A 17,349-nucleotide genomic window follows, 5' to 3' on the forward strand; every position below is an offset into this window, starting at 1 on the left:
ACCCAAAGTGAAATGAAATGTGGACTATCCAGAGGTTTTTTTCATCTGCATTCTCTTATCCCTCCCTTCATGAGCAGCAACAATCAGGGAGAATGGTATTTGACTCTGCGCCCCCAGTGATTGTTCAGAGTTCCACATTCACCCAGGACATTACCCTCTGCACAGCTCCCTCGCTTGCTTGCTTGCTTGCTTGCTTCCTTCCTTCCTCTTTCTTTCTTTTTAAAGATTTTTTTTTTTATTTCTAAGTAATCTCTATACCCAACACGGGGTTCAAACTCACAACCCCAAGATCAAGAACAGCATGCTCTTCCAACTGAGCCAGCCAGGTGCCCCTACCTGCCCCGTGGTTTCTAAGACTGACACTTTTGGAGACAGAAGCCTGCTCTTTATTCGAAGAGGAGGAGGCAAGGGTGCCTGGGTGGCTCAGTCGTTAAGCGTCTGCCTTCGGCTCGGGTCATGATCCCGGGGTCCTGGGATTGAGCCCTGGGTCGGGCACCCTGCTCAGTGGGAAGACTTCTTCTCCCTCTCCCACTCTCCCTGCTTGTGTTCCTTCTCTCGCTGTCTCTGTCAAAAAAAAAAAAAAAAAAAAATCTTTGAAGAGGAGGCAGCATGCATGCTGCCCAGTAGACTATATGGATGTCTACCTCATGCCAGACTTCCCGTCAGGACCTATTCGACCCTAGGCATCAATGCCCCTACACATGATGAGCCACTAGGGTTTGACCAATCCCAAATGCATTTCTGCAGAGAGACAGCACTGCAGTGTGCTGGGGTGGCCACAGCCTGTGTTCTGGGGGGAGAGGGAGGCCACAATCCTCGTGGCCAGTCCCCCTCCAGGCTTCCATCAAAGGCTAAGTTCCCATCTAGCACCAGCTTGACCACCACACACAGGGTGAGGCGGGGGCAGGGGGGAGCCTAAGGGTCGATGGGGTGGCAGAGTACTTGGCCTGACCCTGAAGTTAAAGAGTCTCACATTTTGGCTACTGCTCAGGGACACAAATGGGAGATGGTGGGGCCTAGCCACAGAGACTGAATCTCCCTTATATATTCAAGGTGTGAGGAAGGAGCTCCAGACCTAGGCTCGCATTGCTCCGCGTCTCAAGAGTGGCTCTTAAGAGGAAGAACTCATGTCTCCGATGGTAAGGGTTGAAATCAATTCTGAACCTTGGCAGGCTGTGTTGACCTCGAGGAAGTACTATTTTTTTCTAAAGCTTCAGTTTCCCCATATGACAAAAAGTGGGGGGGCATGGAACTGATACATGGGAAAAGTGAAAACGTTTGTAAAGTTCTCACATATTAGCTCGTACGTGGCGAGTGCCCCCCAAGTGTCAGCTATTATTAGAAGGTCTGCCCATGAGTCTCTCTTTAAAGTGTGTTGGTTGGCTTCGAGGACGTTCTTGGGGTCAGGGTAGCCCCTTCAGAGGCAGCAGACTATAATGGTTGGGAACGCCGGGCTCTGGGGTCAGACAAACGCGATTCACATCTTGGCTTTGCCAGTTTACTAAAGGGGCAAGTTTGAACAAGTTATTCAGTTTCTCTGGGCCCTAATTTTCTCATTTATAAACTGGAGATGATATGAAAAGGGTTGTTGAAAGACAAAATGAGATGATGCCTGTAAAATCTTTGGAAAAGTGTTTGACACATAGTAAGGACTTGGGGAATGTTAGTTTTTATAATTATTATTATTTATTTATTGTGTTATTACTAGGATTTTATTGACTCTCCAAGGACGAAATTGACAGCCAAGTTCATTTCAAACAGGGCCTGGAACTTCTACCCTCTATACAATGGTTTGAAATTCTAGCTTTAGCTGGCACATTCAAGTCTAGGCTGGATCTCCTGCCTCCCCACCTCCCGTCTGGGGCCGCTGTGTGGATATGCTATTAGGCTGAGCTATGAACCGCCCCTCTTGGCCCAGGCTCACAGAAGCTGTGCTATGTTCCTCTGGGAATGGTCCCTGCTCAGGCATTAACAGCCATCCCTCCTGCTCCCCTTCCTCCCAGCAGACACACCATGCTTGGGGCTGCCAGGAGCAGTGGGAGAGCACAGCCCCACAGGCTCTGTGTTATGGCCTCCGTGTTGTACTTTCACCTGGTTTGCAGATGCAAAGGACAGCAACACGTCTAAAATGGGGGCTCCTGGCAGAGGGTGGCCAGAGTGCTTCCCTATCTTACAGGCTCCCTTAGCACAAGGAGCGCTCTATCACTGCAAAACTGGGTTTCGAGCTCACAAGGACAGAAAAGCCATGGGAAGAAGGCACCCCTGGGACTCTGGCAGGGAGCTGGAGCCATGCACCCCAGAACCTAGAAGGCTCTGCCCAGTCTCAGGGCCCCTGACAAGGCCAAAGACTGCTCGACTGCTCTTTCTTCTTAAATATACAGAGAGAACCTGCCAGAAGAGACAAACACAACCCAGCATGGGTCAGGCGGGAGGCATGCCTTTTGCTCCGTGGTGGTGCTACTAAGATGTAGGACTGAATGCTATAAGCTATAAAAATACATACATACATACATAATAACTATACTATGGCAGCTAGAGTTTATTGAACATTTAAAATGTGTGAGCTCTGTGCTGATAGTTTTACATGCATTATCTCGGTCAATACCAACAATATCTCTACAAGGCATGATGTCATTTAACAGATGGCCTATCTGAGGTTCAGAGAGGTCAGGTAACTTATTCAAGGTCACACAGCTTTGCAAGAATGGGAGCTAGACGAGAATTCAAACTCCGATCATCTAGCAACAAACCCTGGGAACTGAGCCACTTTCTGCTGAGAAGGGTGTGCTTTGCCAGAGAACGAAGTTGCCTTCAACCCATCCTCACCCCCATCCCCTTTCCATACATAGTCACAGCATTGTCCCTGTGCCACCTGGGGCCTCACACCTTTATCAAGCTTCTCCAAGATTATAAAACTCACTAGTTCATTCAATCATGCAGGGACGCCGATTGAGCCCCTCTTCCCTCTTTGTCAGATCAACCTGAAGCCATCTCTCTTGGCAATATATCAGAGAGATCCTTCAGAATGAAAGAATAGAAAGCTGCCTTCATTTTGCCACTTCACAATATGCGCAGGTAGGAATACGTTAGTGGCTTACAAGCTGGGCCGTGATACTCCTTGAGCCATTACGGCCTAGATCCATGCGTATAAACGGTACATGTACACACACATATACGAACATACGTGCCGTACTTAACATACGTACGGACGTAATATAAATACTTTTCCTATGACTCAGTAAAGTTATTTTATCTTGTATTTTGGAAATAAACTGGCCCATAATTATTTTCTCCATCTGAATTAGACCTCAGGACAGCTGGTTTTTGCTGTGAGGGTGAAAATACACTGGGAGCAATCAGGGTCACAGAATAGATCTTAAGCATTCCCTGTCGCCAGGCCCACGGTCTGCCTTCTTCCTGACTCCTTTATTCATTCAACCACATCATCCCTGAACTGCCACAGAATTGGCTGCCTTGTGGGTATTTTTACTCCTCAAGCCAGAGGAGCAATTAGGCATTTTAAATAATTACTTTTGTGATGACAGTGATATCCAGACCATTCTCAGGCCTTAATCAAAGTTACCAGCAGGTGAATTCGCAGCATTTGCCCTAAGGGTATTGCAACAGCTTCCTGACTTCCTGTTTCAATATGACTGTCATTTCAAAAGAACTACTCCCAGAGAAGAGAAAAGAAAATCCACGTACATGTGAAATTTAACTGGAGGTAAGACAGGCGATAATTCATGTTTTCCAAATGAATCAAAATGTGAATCAAGTTTGGGGAATGTATTTGATCCCCTCGGGATTACATCACAGGTAATTTCATACCCTCATAATGTGTTTTGAAATAGACATTTCGTGTTCCCAGGGGCAACATCTGCAGTATTATTCCTGGGCTTTCAAGCATTTTCAGGAGTGATGATGCCGTGTTGGGAAGCCAAGTGTTGATCCATTATAGCTACACTTTATTGACTGTAAGCCATTTGGAAATATACATATTATGCTGATCTTTATCATTCTTGGTGCCAGACAAGATGCAGATACTGACAGAGGACAGGCACCAAAGTGGATCAAAAGACACGATCGCCTTACATGACCTCCAGGGCCTTTATCAATCCCATTCATATATGGCAAACTAAGAAAAACGGGGCAAGCTTTGACTCTTAAAAGGTCATGGAGCCTTTTGACACTGGGGCTCTCACCTACCAAAAATGCCCATTCATCCGTACCTTGCTTTGCATATATTCTGTGGGCCCCAGGCCCTGTAAAGACCATCTCTGAAGACCATTGACCCCTACAGATCTATGGACACCATGGATCTTTAGGAAATCTCCCTTACACCCACACTGGATTGAAATTTAAAGAAAACTTTGTAGTGGAGTCAGGGTTGGGAGACGTAAGTTTATTCTGACCTATGAGAGAAAGCCTCAGAGATTTTATTCTTGCCCTCTTCCTTGGCATGGGTGTTGCCTTATTCCCCTATGGTGACACAAGGAAGCGCCCCATTGTCCCTCTCCATTGGCAGCTGAAGTAGGAACCAGGCTGCGACCAGCAGGGCCATTCTGGACCTCTGTTTAGCAATGCAGTAACAAATTCCCCATTTTCCCCACATCAGTATCTGTCTCCCTGCTAATCCCCCTTCTCTATTCTAAAACAAAGTAAACATAAAATAGAGAGGGAAATGAATAGCAGAAGAAAAAGAGGCCTCGCTTCCTAGTACAACCATAGGTCTCTGTAGGTCTTTGGAAAGGCACTGTTACGGAGACTGGAGCATCCAAGACTCCTAGGATGCTTATTTTCCATCCAGGCTGAAGAGGCCATACAGGTGCTTCTCAAAGTTTGATCTACAGACCACCTGTATCATTATCATCATCACCTGAAGAGGGGTTAAACTTCAAGTTTCCTGGGGTCCCACCCCAAACCTCTGAATCAGAATCTTCATTTTCAAGAACCTCCCTTAACTAATCCTCAAGCACTCTCATGGTTCAGAACCTCACCTGCTTGCCTTCCCTTGATGTTCACAATAAGATAACTGACTCCAGGAGATAGTATACTTGAAGGAAACATCTATGAATGGAAATCCTTGTAAAGTCAGAGATAACACATTCAATCCAGAGGACACACACTCCAAACCATCTGTGGAGACTATTGCTGTATTACTCGCCAACTTGAAATAAAGCAGTTGCTAGTGCTCAGTACCACCAAATTGTGAAATTCAACAATGCTCAGCTACTCACAAGTATGAGCCTCTGAATGCTGAACAAACAAACCTGGCCTCAGAACACAGCATTTGCCGAGGATTTTTATGACGATCACTTCCATCCAGAGAATCTCGTGGCTGGCTGAGTCACCCCTTACCCAATCCCACCCCCATCTTAGACCTTCAAAAGATGACTTAACCACCCTGGATTTTAGGCCTCATACCCAAGAAAATTGATGTCTTATCCTTCAGTGGAGAGAAAGGGTCATCAGGAAATGCTTGCCTTGCTAATACAAATATTCATTCATCCCCTCCAGTTAATATACATTTATTGAATGTCTACTGGATGCCGGGCCCTCTGCTAGCTGCTGAGGACACAATGATGAACAAAACACAGATGCTACTCTGCCCTGATGGAACAATTCAGCAAAGACACCGCCTCCAAAACAATGGTAGCTCTTTCCAAAGTCGTCTGAGCTCATTCCCCATCTCCTGTTGGCGATAGAGGGAAGCCAGTGCAGAGGGAGCCAGGCAGCCTGTTGCTATTTGGAAACAACCAACCTTGGAAAGAACTGCGACTGTGTTGAAAAGCAGGAGCGATCCTCTTCTGTCAGGCAACCCCACGGCCTTGCCTTTACAGGAAACCCTAACTGAGACATCGAGTTGGCAGACAGGATCATGCCCCCGAGTTTCACAAAGCGGCCTCCGCCAAAACCAATCTCCACTCGGGACAGAAGAAAGTAGTTAGTTGTCTGGATGGTTGATTGTCTCTCCCCGAGACAATGGCGAGTTTCTGTGTGGGAGGTTAGTTAGGAGCAGGTTGTTAACATAAAACCCACCGTAAACAGAGCTGTTAATTCAGTTGCTGGCAGGGTCTTCTGTTGTCTTCTGGATACCTCCCAGAGGGTGTAAGCCCTACCTTCTCATTTGAGTCGGCAGCAGAGTGATTTTTTTGCACCTGTTGCTCTGCTCCAATAACAACGCAGTTAAGCATTGATTTGTTGGAAAATAAACAGAAAAAAGCAAAGAAAGGCATCTGCCCAAACAGCCTGAGCTGGTTTGACTGAGCATTCATGCCAATTTGTTTTTCCTATAAAAACCAAAGAAAAACCTGTGCTTTCAGTTTGGATACTACCTTCCCACTCCCCCAGAAGGAAAGGAGGTATCGAATAGACCGGCCAGAGCTGGCAGGGCCAAGAAGCCAGAAGACACTGTACTCTTCCATTGGCTGGCTCTGTGAGGGCACTGAGGGGTGTCCAAGATCTGAAGACTGACATGGCCAGCCTCCAGTCAGCCCAGGTGAAGATCACAAATCAGATTAACAGGAGCAGAGAAGGGGCTGCTGGGATATGATCAAAACCCAAACCACACTCTTCCCGATGGTTGACTTCAGAAAGTCAACATGGCCCAGGGAGTAGGTGTGGTCTAAGGTAACCTAAAGCAGAGATTCAGCGTGCTGAGTCTCAGTCCAGCCTCTCCCACAGACTTCCTACGTCCATCCCTGGGCAACACGCATAATTTGAAAGCCTCTGGTCCCCGGACCAATTTTTCCATCGGGGAAACGAAGCTAGCCATACCTACCTTGAAGGTGGGCTGTGTAGACTCACTCATGTTCCACCAAGTGACTTGAGGTCCCACATCCCAGGTAGAAAGGACCTGAGATGTTCGGGTTCGGGGTGTGATTTCTGCATTAATTCAAGCATCATTGCACTCCCTTTCTCATCACTTTGTCAGTATCACATGATGAGCTCAAGCCAAAAAGGGCCACAAAGTGCTAAACAAATCACTCAAATGCAGATCACAACAACACTAATTAAGCAATGGCATCATCACCCAGCCTTCAATATACACAATTAGAGAAAGCCTCTCAATATCTCTTTTTAAGCTCTGAGAAGAAAGCACAGGACGTGGGCAATGTGCGATGTTCCCCTAGATTACCACCTTCTCCCGGCTTTCTCTCAGCCACTGGGTCTTCATTATCACCAGATCACTGGCTTAATGGGGGGGTCATGGCAGCCAGGGGAGGGCCCAGAAATGCCACTTCTCAAGGAGCGTTAAGAACAGGGTGTTCCGACAGGGGAGGGACATGGCTGGCTGAGCATTCCCCAGCATTCTTGTCATGAGCAGGGCAGGGAGTGGAGTGCCTCAGAACCAAATCGGGCAGCCAGAAAAATAAAAGATTTAACAACACCCTCAGTTGACTGAAAAATAAATTAAGACCAACTGTGCAGGAATGCGGGAAGGGTGGAGAGAGGTAGGAGGTGGGGATTGGAGCCAGGGAGGGGTTGGGATGGACTGGAACAATGGATTTGACCATTTCAAGATTCAAGTTTCTTTCCAGGAAAAAAACCAAGATTCTCCAGCCAAAGAAAGATCAATAGCCGCTACATGGATTCTCACAGACCAATTACAAAACAACAATCAAAACTATGACAGCAATGATAGTTTCTATTTTTTGAACATCCCCAATGTGCTAGGAAGTGAGCTAGGCTTTACATACATGATCTCATTTAATCCTTGCCATAACCCTGGACACTGGTACTAATATTATCCCCATTTTACAGATGAGGCACAAGAGGTTAAACGACTTACCCAGGGACATAGCTAGTAAATGGACTGTATATATTATAATAAATATACTGGAGAGTTGGGGATGGGTATAAATGACAGGAAATGCAACATCATTCTCTGGAACTGAAAATGGATCCTTGTATTTCTGAGTGGAAGAGGCTCACTTTTAGAAGCTCACACTTTTGTTTTGGAAATTGAGATCCTTTAAGAATGGCTTCCATCATTTTTCCCTACATGTAAATAGGAGGCACACCAATCCTCCTTGTGCCCAACTATAAAACTTCCCTTTAGTGTCCGTCCATCCCAATGCTACAGAAGCAGCAGATCATAGCCACTCCGACCCACCTGTCAAAACTTTAGTCTGGCTTCTTGTTGAAAGCCCCACATTGACTCAGGGGCTGGGCTTGGCTGCTTGAAGCCACCTCAGACTTATTAGCCATGATAAAAGAGCAGTAATAATAACAAGGAAAAAAAAACTGTTGAGAAGTTAAGGGAAAATTATGGCTCCTTTGGAAAAGCACCTGACGGCTGAGCCGTCACACGTGGAACCTGATGATAGACCCACTGTGTTGTGTTGTAGACATGACACCGACGAGTGAGAGACTGGATGTGTCATTTGGGAGCCTGAATTCCATTGCTCTGACCAATACATCTAGGAAAGTCCCTCCCCCCAGACCATGTCCATGACCCCGGAACAGTTTGTAAAAACATAGCTGTAAAATGCAGACAGAACCTCATAAGGCTTTTTCAATGATCATCTTTGAACTTGAGAAACAACTACTATCCGAATTTCCTCACAGATTAGAGGATCTCCTCTTTAGAAGAAGTAGGGTCTTCTTTTTGCACAGATAATCGTTAACTGACAATAGGCAAGAAAGCCAAGTTCATTCATATCACCTTCCTACAAGAATGATCGACTCTCAGCACACCTGGTCTCATTTTCCCTTCCAGAACACACTTTGCTTCTCCTAGCGCCCTGTCTATGTAGTAAGACCCCTGGAAAATAAAAAATGAAAAAAGCCAACAGCAAGATAAGCAACTCCCTACCAGAAAGATTTTCTGAGGAACCGGGAACCTTCCAGCCAGTTATTCAGCCATTCCCCCAGCTGCTTTGGCGGAAAGAAATCTTTGACATTCAAGAAAATCATAAAATTCACCAACTCAGAAACTACAGCATCCCTCTTTGACAGGCCTCAGCTTTCCACCAAAGGTCAGCTAGATGAGTAAGGGGGATCTCCGAGCAGATTCCTGGCTTCCCAGTATCAGGAGTTGTCACACATTACAACAACTTCATTACATCCAGGGACGGACCAAGCTACGTAATTCAAAGGGCTCAGTGCAAAAGGAAAATGCAGGGTGCCGTGTTCAAAAGCTATTAAGAATTTCAAGACCGTAATAGCAGAGCATTAAACCATGCCCAAGACCTTTCTAAGTGTGGAGCCCTGTGTTACTGCACAGGTGCCATACCCAGGACACTGGCCCTGTTCAGGGGGTCAGTCCCATCCTTTGCCTTCACCTGCAGCAACGCTCTATCACCATGGGGAGCAGGGGGGGAGTCTTTTGTCTTTGCCCCATGAATGACCTCCTGAAGTAGTTGGTAGTATTAAACAAAATATGACATTGAACATGCCTGTAATACCACCTGGCTTATAGCAGGCACCCAACAAATGCTAGCTGTTATTACTATTATTATCATCATTAATTATTATTAATCATTATCTTCATTACTCCAAGGTCCCTCCACAACCCCAGGGTTATCCATAGGCAAAAACAATGAGTGGGAAGAACATATATCCCTGTTTTGACAGAGACCATCTATTAGCTGACATCATTCAGAAATCATTTCATTGGCCCTGTGCAAGAGAATGATATAAATTAAGGGTTCCTAGACTTTTATTTCTATACATGGACCCATTTTGCAGTCTGGTGAGACCTATGGAGCCCTTCTTAAAATAATGCTTTTAAATGACAAATTAAAATAACAAGATTAGAAAGAAAGTTTATATTGAAATACAATTATCAATATACTTTTTAAAATTAATGTGTGATATCATAAGAACATATATGCTTCTTTATTAACGCATTAAATAAGAATATCTAGTGCAGATCGAATAACATCCATGATATCAAAGTAGAGATGAACATCGATATTGAGACATCTGCAACAGGTATAATGTGATATGAAAATGTTAATCTCTCTCAGTGATAGTCACAGCTAATGCTACTCTAGGGTTTTGCCTACATTTATATATTAGAAGAGAAAATATTAAATTTTAGTTAGATTATTAAGAATAAAAACATCATTCTTTTACACATCCAAGTTCACAAACTCCCTGAATTTTTTCCATGGACACCAGGAGCCTCTTGGATCCTAGGTTAGAACCTTGCTCTTTTATTAACAGCAAGGACTGCTTGTTCAATTCAATAGCTTCTAGAAACCACTTCCACGTGACTACAAGTCACTACAAGACACTACAAGTGTCATTTGAACAATTTACCAAGAGGTAGACACCATGGTGTCTTGGCAATTTTTTTTCAAAGCCTCTATAACACCAAGGGTAGTAGTCAGTATACATCTGGAGACATTATCAAGAATTTTAGGGGTGGGCAATGGTATATGATGTTGTGGTTAGTCAAGTGAACTGCCTGGAGGGGATCAGTTTCTTCTGAAAGCCCCTTACATGCCAGGCAGCAAAACACATGCATATGAACATGCTGGGTGCCCACACCAGGTCTTCCTTGGAACTCCTACAGGCTGTGGTGCAGCCAGCTAAAGACAAGCTGAATTTGGAGGTCCCCCATGAACACGGCTGATCCCATGTCCCTGCTGCCCGCCTTCCCTAGTGAAAACCTTATTGCATTTCTTTCCCAAGGTCACAGTGCGGAACCTACATCAATCACCTTGAAAAACAAAATCCCAGAATTATTCATCTACTCTGACCCAGTCAAGGTTCTCTGAGAACAGCCATGTTGAGGACTTACCCTCAATTATCATTCTACAAATTTCTAATTATTTACTCACAAGCATTTGTCCAGGTATTTTCAGATTTTTTGGTCTCATTTAACCCTGACAACAGTCATGTGCAGATGCTATTAACCTCATTTTCCAGATGAGGAAACTTATAGTCTAGAGCTTACATAACTCACCCAAACACTCAGCTACTCAGTGGCAGAGTCAGATTTGAATCCAGGTACTCTGATTCTACACGTGGTGTTCTCTGTAACACATTCTAGCTGCTTCCAGGCAACAAAAAACTCACAGCCTCCTGCCCAGTTCAGATACACAAGCGGCCAAAGTCTACTGTTCATCAACATCGTTCAACCCACAGCCTTCGAGCTGGTGGAGTTAAGATGGGTGAAAGGTGAGCTAAGTGCTGTCTGAGTTTCTAGGTGGACATCTGGCTGATCTTGGGGCCAAATCTAAAGCCCACTGCAAAGACAGAACACGTCTTGTGAGTAGTCACCATGAAGACAGTGCCGAAAATAGCCTTCACCTTCCAGACCTCACTGACTTCATCCACCAGAATCTATCATTGGCCCTACTAAGGGAGTGTTTTCAAAGGTTCCTAAGAGGGATCCCAAAATAATCTCTACAAGACCGCCATATTAGCCAAGCTCCATTGTCATATACGAAAAGGAGAAGGCCCTCTTCGTCTAGAGAAAGACCCAGCAGAGTTTTAGAAGAAATTTGTATCAAGCTGAGAAAGGGCTGGCAGGATGGCAGAATCTTCTCTTATCCACAGTTGGCCCAATGGGGGCCCAGCCCCCAAGATTGTTTATTGTGTGTCTATGACATAGAGTGAGAGGAGAGTGACAAAAGACGCAATTTTAAGGTCACCACAATCACAAAAACTTCAAAAAAAAAAGTGTGCATCTAGATAAGGTCATACAAAAGTAAAAATAAGTAGCTATGTTAAAATGATGGGGTTAATGGGGTGGTCTATTAAAATATTATAGTAGGCATTTAGGTTCCTTTTTATTTGGGGCTTTGTTTTCCTCAGAAAACATGTTTTAAATGCACCAATGCTGGCTATATTTTTAAATAAACAGGCAAATACTCTTAATAATGATGGAGATGCTTCTAAGAAAGGTAGGGAAGGAGGCTCTAAGGGCCAGGGTGTGCAGGAAGATCGGAAGAGGAGAGAGAATATGAATCCAATGAACAAGGGCCCAGCCCATAAAACAAACCGAAGACAGAGTGTGGTTAGGTGCTAGTGAAATCAATTCTCAAAGGAGTATTTTACAGGGTGTCTCTTTTAAAACAAGGTCAATCAAACCCCCTGGAGCCTCTTTAAATGGACCACTCTGTTCGACCCTGTTGCAAGCTCTGATCGCTCCAGATTCAGGCCAAGATCCTCTGAGAACACCGAGGCCCCGGGTGGGCTGCCCGGCAGCTGGGCCAGCCATGCTCTGTCTGATTGCATCTTGGTTCTTCCTCTAGGAGTAGGGAGTCCGTCTCTGTGCAGTCTAGCCAATAATCCCCAGAGAGTCAGTCAAGCAAGCTGATCAGCACCCCACAAACGGAGTAGACTCCATGGGTGCCTGAATGTTTTCAGCCAGCTGCTTCGGTGTTCTACAGAAGACAGCATCAGAGTGCCCTGTGGCCACAAAACAGCTGCTTTCATCCACTTCTACACCCCCCACCCACTTTGGAATCATGAGGCCCATTGATAAAGATGAGAAGTTGTCATGGCAGCAGACGCTAACACCCTTAATCAAGGCTCCCGGAATCTGGTCTTAGTACCTCCACCAGGTATATCCCTTCAGCCACGTTCCAAACACCTTAAGGAAGCCACTGACGGGCTCCTACTGATTTTCTTTCCTGTCTTTAGCAGGGCATCCCCCAGCCCTTCTCAGCTGCTGCAGACTCAAGCCGAGCCTGCTGACCGCTAGGCTTACCTGCTTTCTCCCGGTCATCAGAATCTGAAGGTGGAAACAGATCTTAAAGATAATCAGGTTCAAATGCCTTTGTCTGGATGAAGAAACTAAAGCCCAGAGAGAAGGGTGTGCTGCTCTGGACACCCGGCTTTGCCAGGACTAGAAAACCAGGTCTCCTGACTGCCAGTCCTGTGTACTGCCTCGTGCACACTATGCTCCCCTCATTCAAAAATGTAAGTCTGAAATTCTTCAGGGAAGATTCTTGAAGAAATATCTTTCTTCTCCCCTCTGAAGCCCAATAAATGTTTTATCAAATAACTCTGAGGGATGCATGGAAATTTCTACTCCAGCACATCTCGGCTTCCTGACATCAATGCCATTTGGCTTGAACATATGCCCCTCCTAATAGTAGCTGCTGTGGGAGCCGTTCTCCCCACTGCACTCTTTGTTCCCTGCACAGCCCTATAGCTTGGTCCTTTGAAACCCCATCGAATTGAAACAAACCTAATAGTCACCTATTTCTAGCAAGAGCCCAGTCACCTGCACCTTAAAACAAACTGTATTACTTAAAATCGTATTACTAAAAATTAGGCAAGAAAACATTAAATAAAATTTATTATCACCCTCATCTCTTCAATTATTCAGCAACAGATTTAAGACAACACTGGTGGGGCGCCTGGGTGGCTCAGTTGGTTAAGCGACTGCCTTCGGCTCAGGTCATGATTCTGGAGTCCCGGGATCGAGTCCTGCGTCGGACTCCCTGCTCAGCGGGGAGTCTGCTTCTCCCTCTGACCCTCCCCCCCCCATGTGCTCTCTCTCTCATTCTCTTTCTCAAATAAATAAAATAAAATCTTTAAAATAAAAAAAAAGTTAAAAAAGACAACACTGGCAATATATGACAACCATCCTCCCTCTGTCTTCAGAGGACAACCCCCTACCGCAGACCCAGTAGTTACTCAGGCTGAAAACCTCTGTACTGCGTCAGTTACCCCGTCACAAAGCCAGGGTGAGAACGCGTACTCTCTAAACACAGAGCCCACAGTGGACTCCATGCCTCCCCACGAGAGCCCCACCACAATAGAAACGACTGTCACTTCAATTGTACCAGAAAGAGATCTCAAACAAGAAAAATGGGCTGAAACAGCCACAAAAAGGTGTCACCGAGTATCAAGTTCCAAGTTCATATTTGGTTTCTTAAAACCGTGGCACTACTCCTCAAATGTGTTAGCAGGTTCGGCCTTGGCATTCTTGGTATCCACCCCACCCCATCTCCCAGAGGTCTCTGAAAATCACATCAGTTGGAAAGGGGGTAGAGATGCCTCCATCTGGAGAAAGGGGAACAGACTGAAGGGCTTTTGAATGATTTGTTTAAAGAACATAAAACATTACAGAATTCCAGAAAGCTAAATTCTATTTCCTAGAAGTGAACTTTGGCCCAAAGCACTCACATTCTGACCTAGGACCCTATCCGAGTTCCTTCCAGTTTTCAATTAGCTAATTGAATACAGTTGAGTAAATATTTTAACCTCTCAATTTCTTTTTTGTGCCAGCGTCCCCAGGGGTCAAAAAGATATTGAAAGAGGTAATTTAATGGGAGCATAAAAAGCATGGAACCAGTAAGTGTGAATGTACGGCTTCTCAGAGGTCCAGAAAGACCCAAGACATTTCCATTTGGGGGAGCTCACGATATATTAAAAAATGGAAAAAATATCAAAAAATTGTTGTTTGAATTTAACAAGTAGATGCTTTTTATTTTAACACAAAAGAACAAATAAAATTGAATTTGTGATCTTCCGTACATATGAGGCCTGAATCAAATTCCTTGCCGTGCCCACAGTCACTCTAGAAGGGGCCTGGCTAATGCCGCCATCCAGAACAGCAGCACAAGAGAACCTACAGCAGTTATGCCCTCCAAGTTATTTTCTTTTAAAAGGTCTCTGTAAAATACTTTGGAAACGTGGAGAAGGATTGTCTCCATTATATTTGTTATTCTTTCAAATGTGATCACAGACTTCCCAGTGACCCTCATTTCAGGTTCCCATGGTTTTTCAAATCCATCCACATCAGCCATTAGCAGTTGTTGTAGAAATGACAGATCCTACCCAACTCTGGATTATAAGAACACATAATGGATGACTTATTTCAGAGTCTCAGAATGCTAGATCTCAAAATGAGGACAAGTGAAGCCTTCTGGCACCTCCAAATACAGCTTTTAAAATTATTCTTGAAATCTTCGAAGAGCCTTTTTCTGGTGAGACTTCTTACCCATGAAGTGCTTCCTAAGGACTTCAGCTTCCCTATTGGAAATCAACGCGTCCCTTGACCTCCATGGCATTAGCGCATGGCCACCCGTGATCCTTGCCTACCCTTTTACACATTGAAAGGCTCTATCTGAACACATCCTCACACCCACGCCTGCAAAACCAATTCCTGAATTTGTCCTCCCATCAGAAAGTTCTCAATCTAAAACCCCCACTTTCTCCCTGTGACTAAGGTCGGTGCAGATAAATAGCAGAGGCACCTGTGAACGTAGACGCACAGGGTCTCCCAGTTCATCTTAGAAACATGCTTCCACAACACTGGGAGTATGCCAAATCTGCTCAAAGGCAGATAGTGAAAATGTTACTTTCCTGACTCGATGTTGTTATTTACCCCAAGATGAATTCCACACTGTTCCCAGTTCTACCCACATTGAGGCCAACACTTCTCTATGGTGTCCAAACAAAATGAAAAGAGTCCCTGTTTTGGTAGGCATTTGGTGCTGCTGACTCACATCTGCCTGTCTGGTCTTGGTATCCCATGATGGTACAAACGAAGGGTTAGTCTGTCCCCTTGCAATATGGCAAAATTCTTTGTCATTTTTTTTTTTCGGGACAGAATCATTTTTAGGTGTGCGGCACTCCCCAGCGTCCTCACCTACTTGGGCTGCCTGACCACTTTTTCCAGTGTGGGTGCATACGCCATCACCTGTTTCCAGCCATCTTCCAACAACAGATTATACCAAAGACAAATCTGCCTTTCTCTCCAACCAGTGAGTCAGAAAAACTACCAGTTTTTCTGACTGGTAGTAGAAGTAGTAGACATCTCTAGATGTAGAAGACAGTAGAAGACATCTCTGGAAAGTGAGAACATGTGCTCTGAGCCCCAACTCAATTCTGCCAACCCGTGTTTCACTGAGCTATCTCGGGATCACCTGGCTGCCCTGACTGCCTTTTGGCTTCACAATTCAACCCAGGGAAATGGCTTTATCACACAGAGGAAAACCAGGGGGCTTTTAAATCCACAGTGGCTGAAAGTCCAGACTCAATGCAGCGAATTCACAGACAATATCCAAAGAAGCCCAGCTGCCTTCCAGAATAAAATTCTAATGAGACCCAGTGAGGTAAGCACAGGTGAGGCGAGCCTGCCCCCTGCCTCCAGGAGTCTTTTATTTTCATCTGCCTGATTCAAGGCAGACTGCTCTTTCACTCAGGTGTTTGAATTCCAGATTCAAAAGAAGGTTTAAAAAAATAAGAACTTACCTCATTTACCTAAAGATTCTGGGTGGGAAATCCAATAGCTGTGGCTAATGGAGGGGAGGCAGCCCGCAGCCCGCAAGCCAGCTCCCGCGGGGACAGGGAACCAGAGGTGTTATCACGTCTGAGCCCTCATCAGAGTGAAGATAAACGCATATGACAATAATTTTAAATCATTTTGTAGAATGTTAAGCAATAAGCCACCAACCGGGAATTCCCTAAGTCACTTCCCCCTCTTCTGATTGGCTGCCGGGCTCTTTAAAAAAATAAAATAAAGGATTACAAACATTGGCTCATTTGCATTTGGCCAACTCACACGTTAGTGTTCAAACAAAACAGGTCTAACCAGGTTATGCCTGTGTCTCAAGAACAGAGAGACGACCTGTTAATGGATGAGGAATTGATTTGGTGGTGACTGTTCTTTTCAGCTTAGAGACTGTTTCAGGTGAAGAGCGCCATGCTAGCTCTCCAGAGACACCATCTCCCCAAAGATGTGTAAAAGCAAGCTAAGCAGAGGTTCAAACATGGAGGGAATGGTGGTATCGGGGAGTGGCGGCCCTCCTAAACACCTGTCTCGTGTACTAATCTGTATTTAGTCGACTCTGCTTTGGCATCAAGACCTGTGCCCTGGCCGTGCAGGTACCAGATTCTGAAGGAGTTCTCCCCAGGCGCCATGATTGCCTCTTTGACAATGACCCTTGGCGATGTCAATGGACTTTGAAAAGTCACTCGCCCCCCCCCCCCCCCCCCCCCCCCCCCCCCAGCCCCAGATAAGAGCTTTCGGAAGTCTGAAGGGAGAGTCCTGAGAGGGAGGGTCTGCTCTGAGTTGCTCAGGTGGAACAGTCAACTCTCAACAATGCAAGGGCTGACTCTCTGGCTGGCGGTTTATCCAGGTTCTTTATTCCTTCTTGACACTTACAGGGTCTTTTTTATGTCAACACTCCCTATAGGAAGGAGCTAGAGAGAAAAAGACCAAGATGCTGAAACTGGAAATAACACAGTGTGGACAAAAACAAGGTAGAATCCCAGAGAGGATCCATGGATTTCAAGTGCCCTTGCAACCCCCATTCCCCTGGGCTGAGGGCCTGCTTCGCTGGGTCACAAATGCATTCCCACCATGTAGGTGAATGACGGCTCCTGGCAAGGAAAAAATACCATATCCTAACCATTAACTTTCTCTCTTGG

At 45.3% G+C, this 17,349-nt stretch overlaps 1 protein-coding gene across 3 annotated transcripts in view; it reads right to left on the reverse strand.

Moving 5' to 3' along the window:
• EHF (ETS homologous factor) overlaps nucleotides 1-16,310 on the reverse strand; it is a 41,202-nt gene extending 24,892 nt beyond the window's left edge. For 2 of the 3 annotated variants that reach the window (XM_073904775.1, XM_073904773.1), the window contains exon 1: nucleotides 6,782-7,032. In XM_073904775.1, coding sequence (XP_073760876.1) covers nucleotides 6,782-6,811 — 30 coding nt within the window. In that variant the 5' untranslated portion in view covers nucleotides 6,812-7,032. Of the gene's footprint in view, nucleotides 1-6,781; nucleotides 7,033-16,170 lie in introns of those variants that run through there. The other variant, XM_025878850.2, reaches the window with a different exon arrangement.
• Nucleotides 16,311-17,349: the final 1,039 nt, after the last annotated feature.

This window comes from Callorhinus ursinus, unplaced genomic scaffold, assembly GCF_003265705.2.
Source record: "Callorhinus ursinus isolate GAN/ISIS: 27379988/994484 unplaced genomic scaffold, GSC_fseal_2.0 scaffold21, whole genome shotgun sequence".
In the NCBI taxonomy this organism is placed as follows: Eukaryota; Metazoa; Chordata; class Mammalia; order Carnivora; family Otariidae; genus Callorhinus; species Callorhinus ursinus.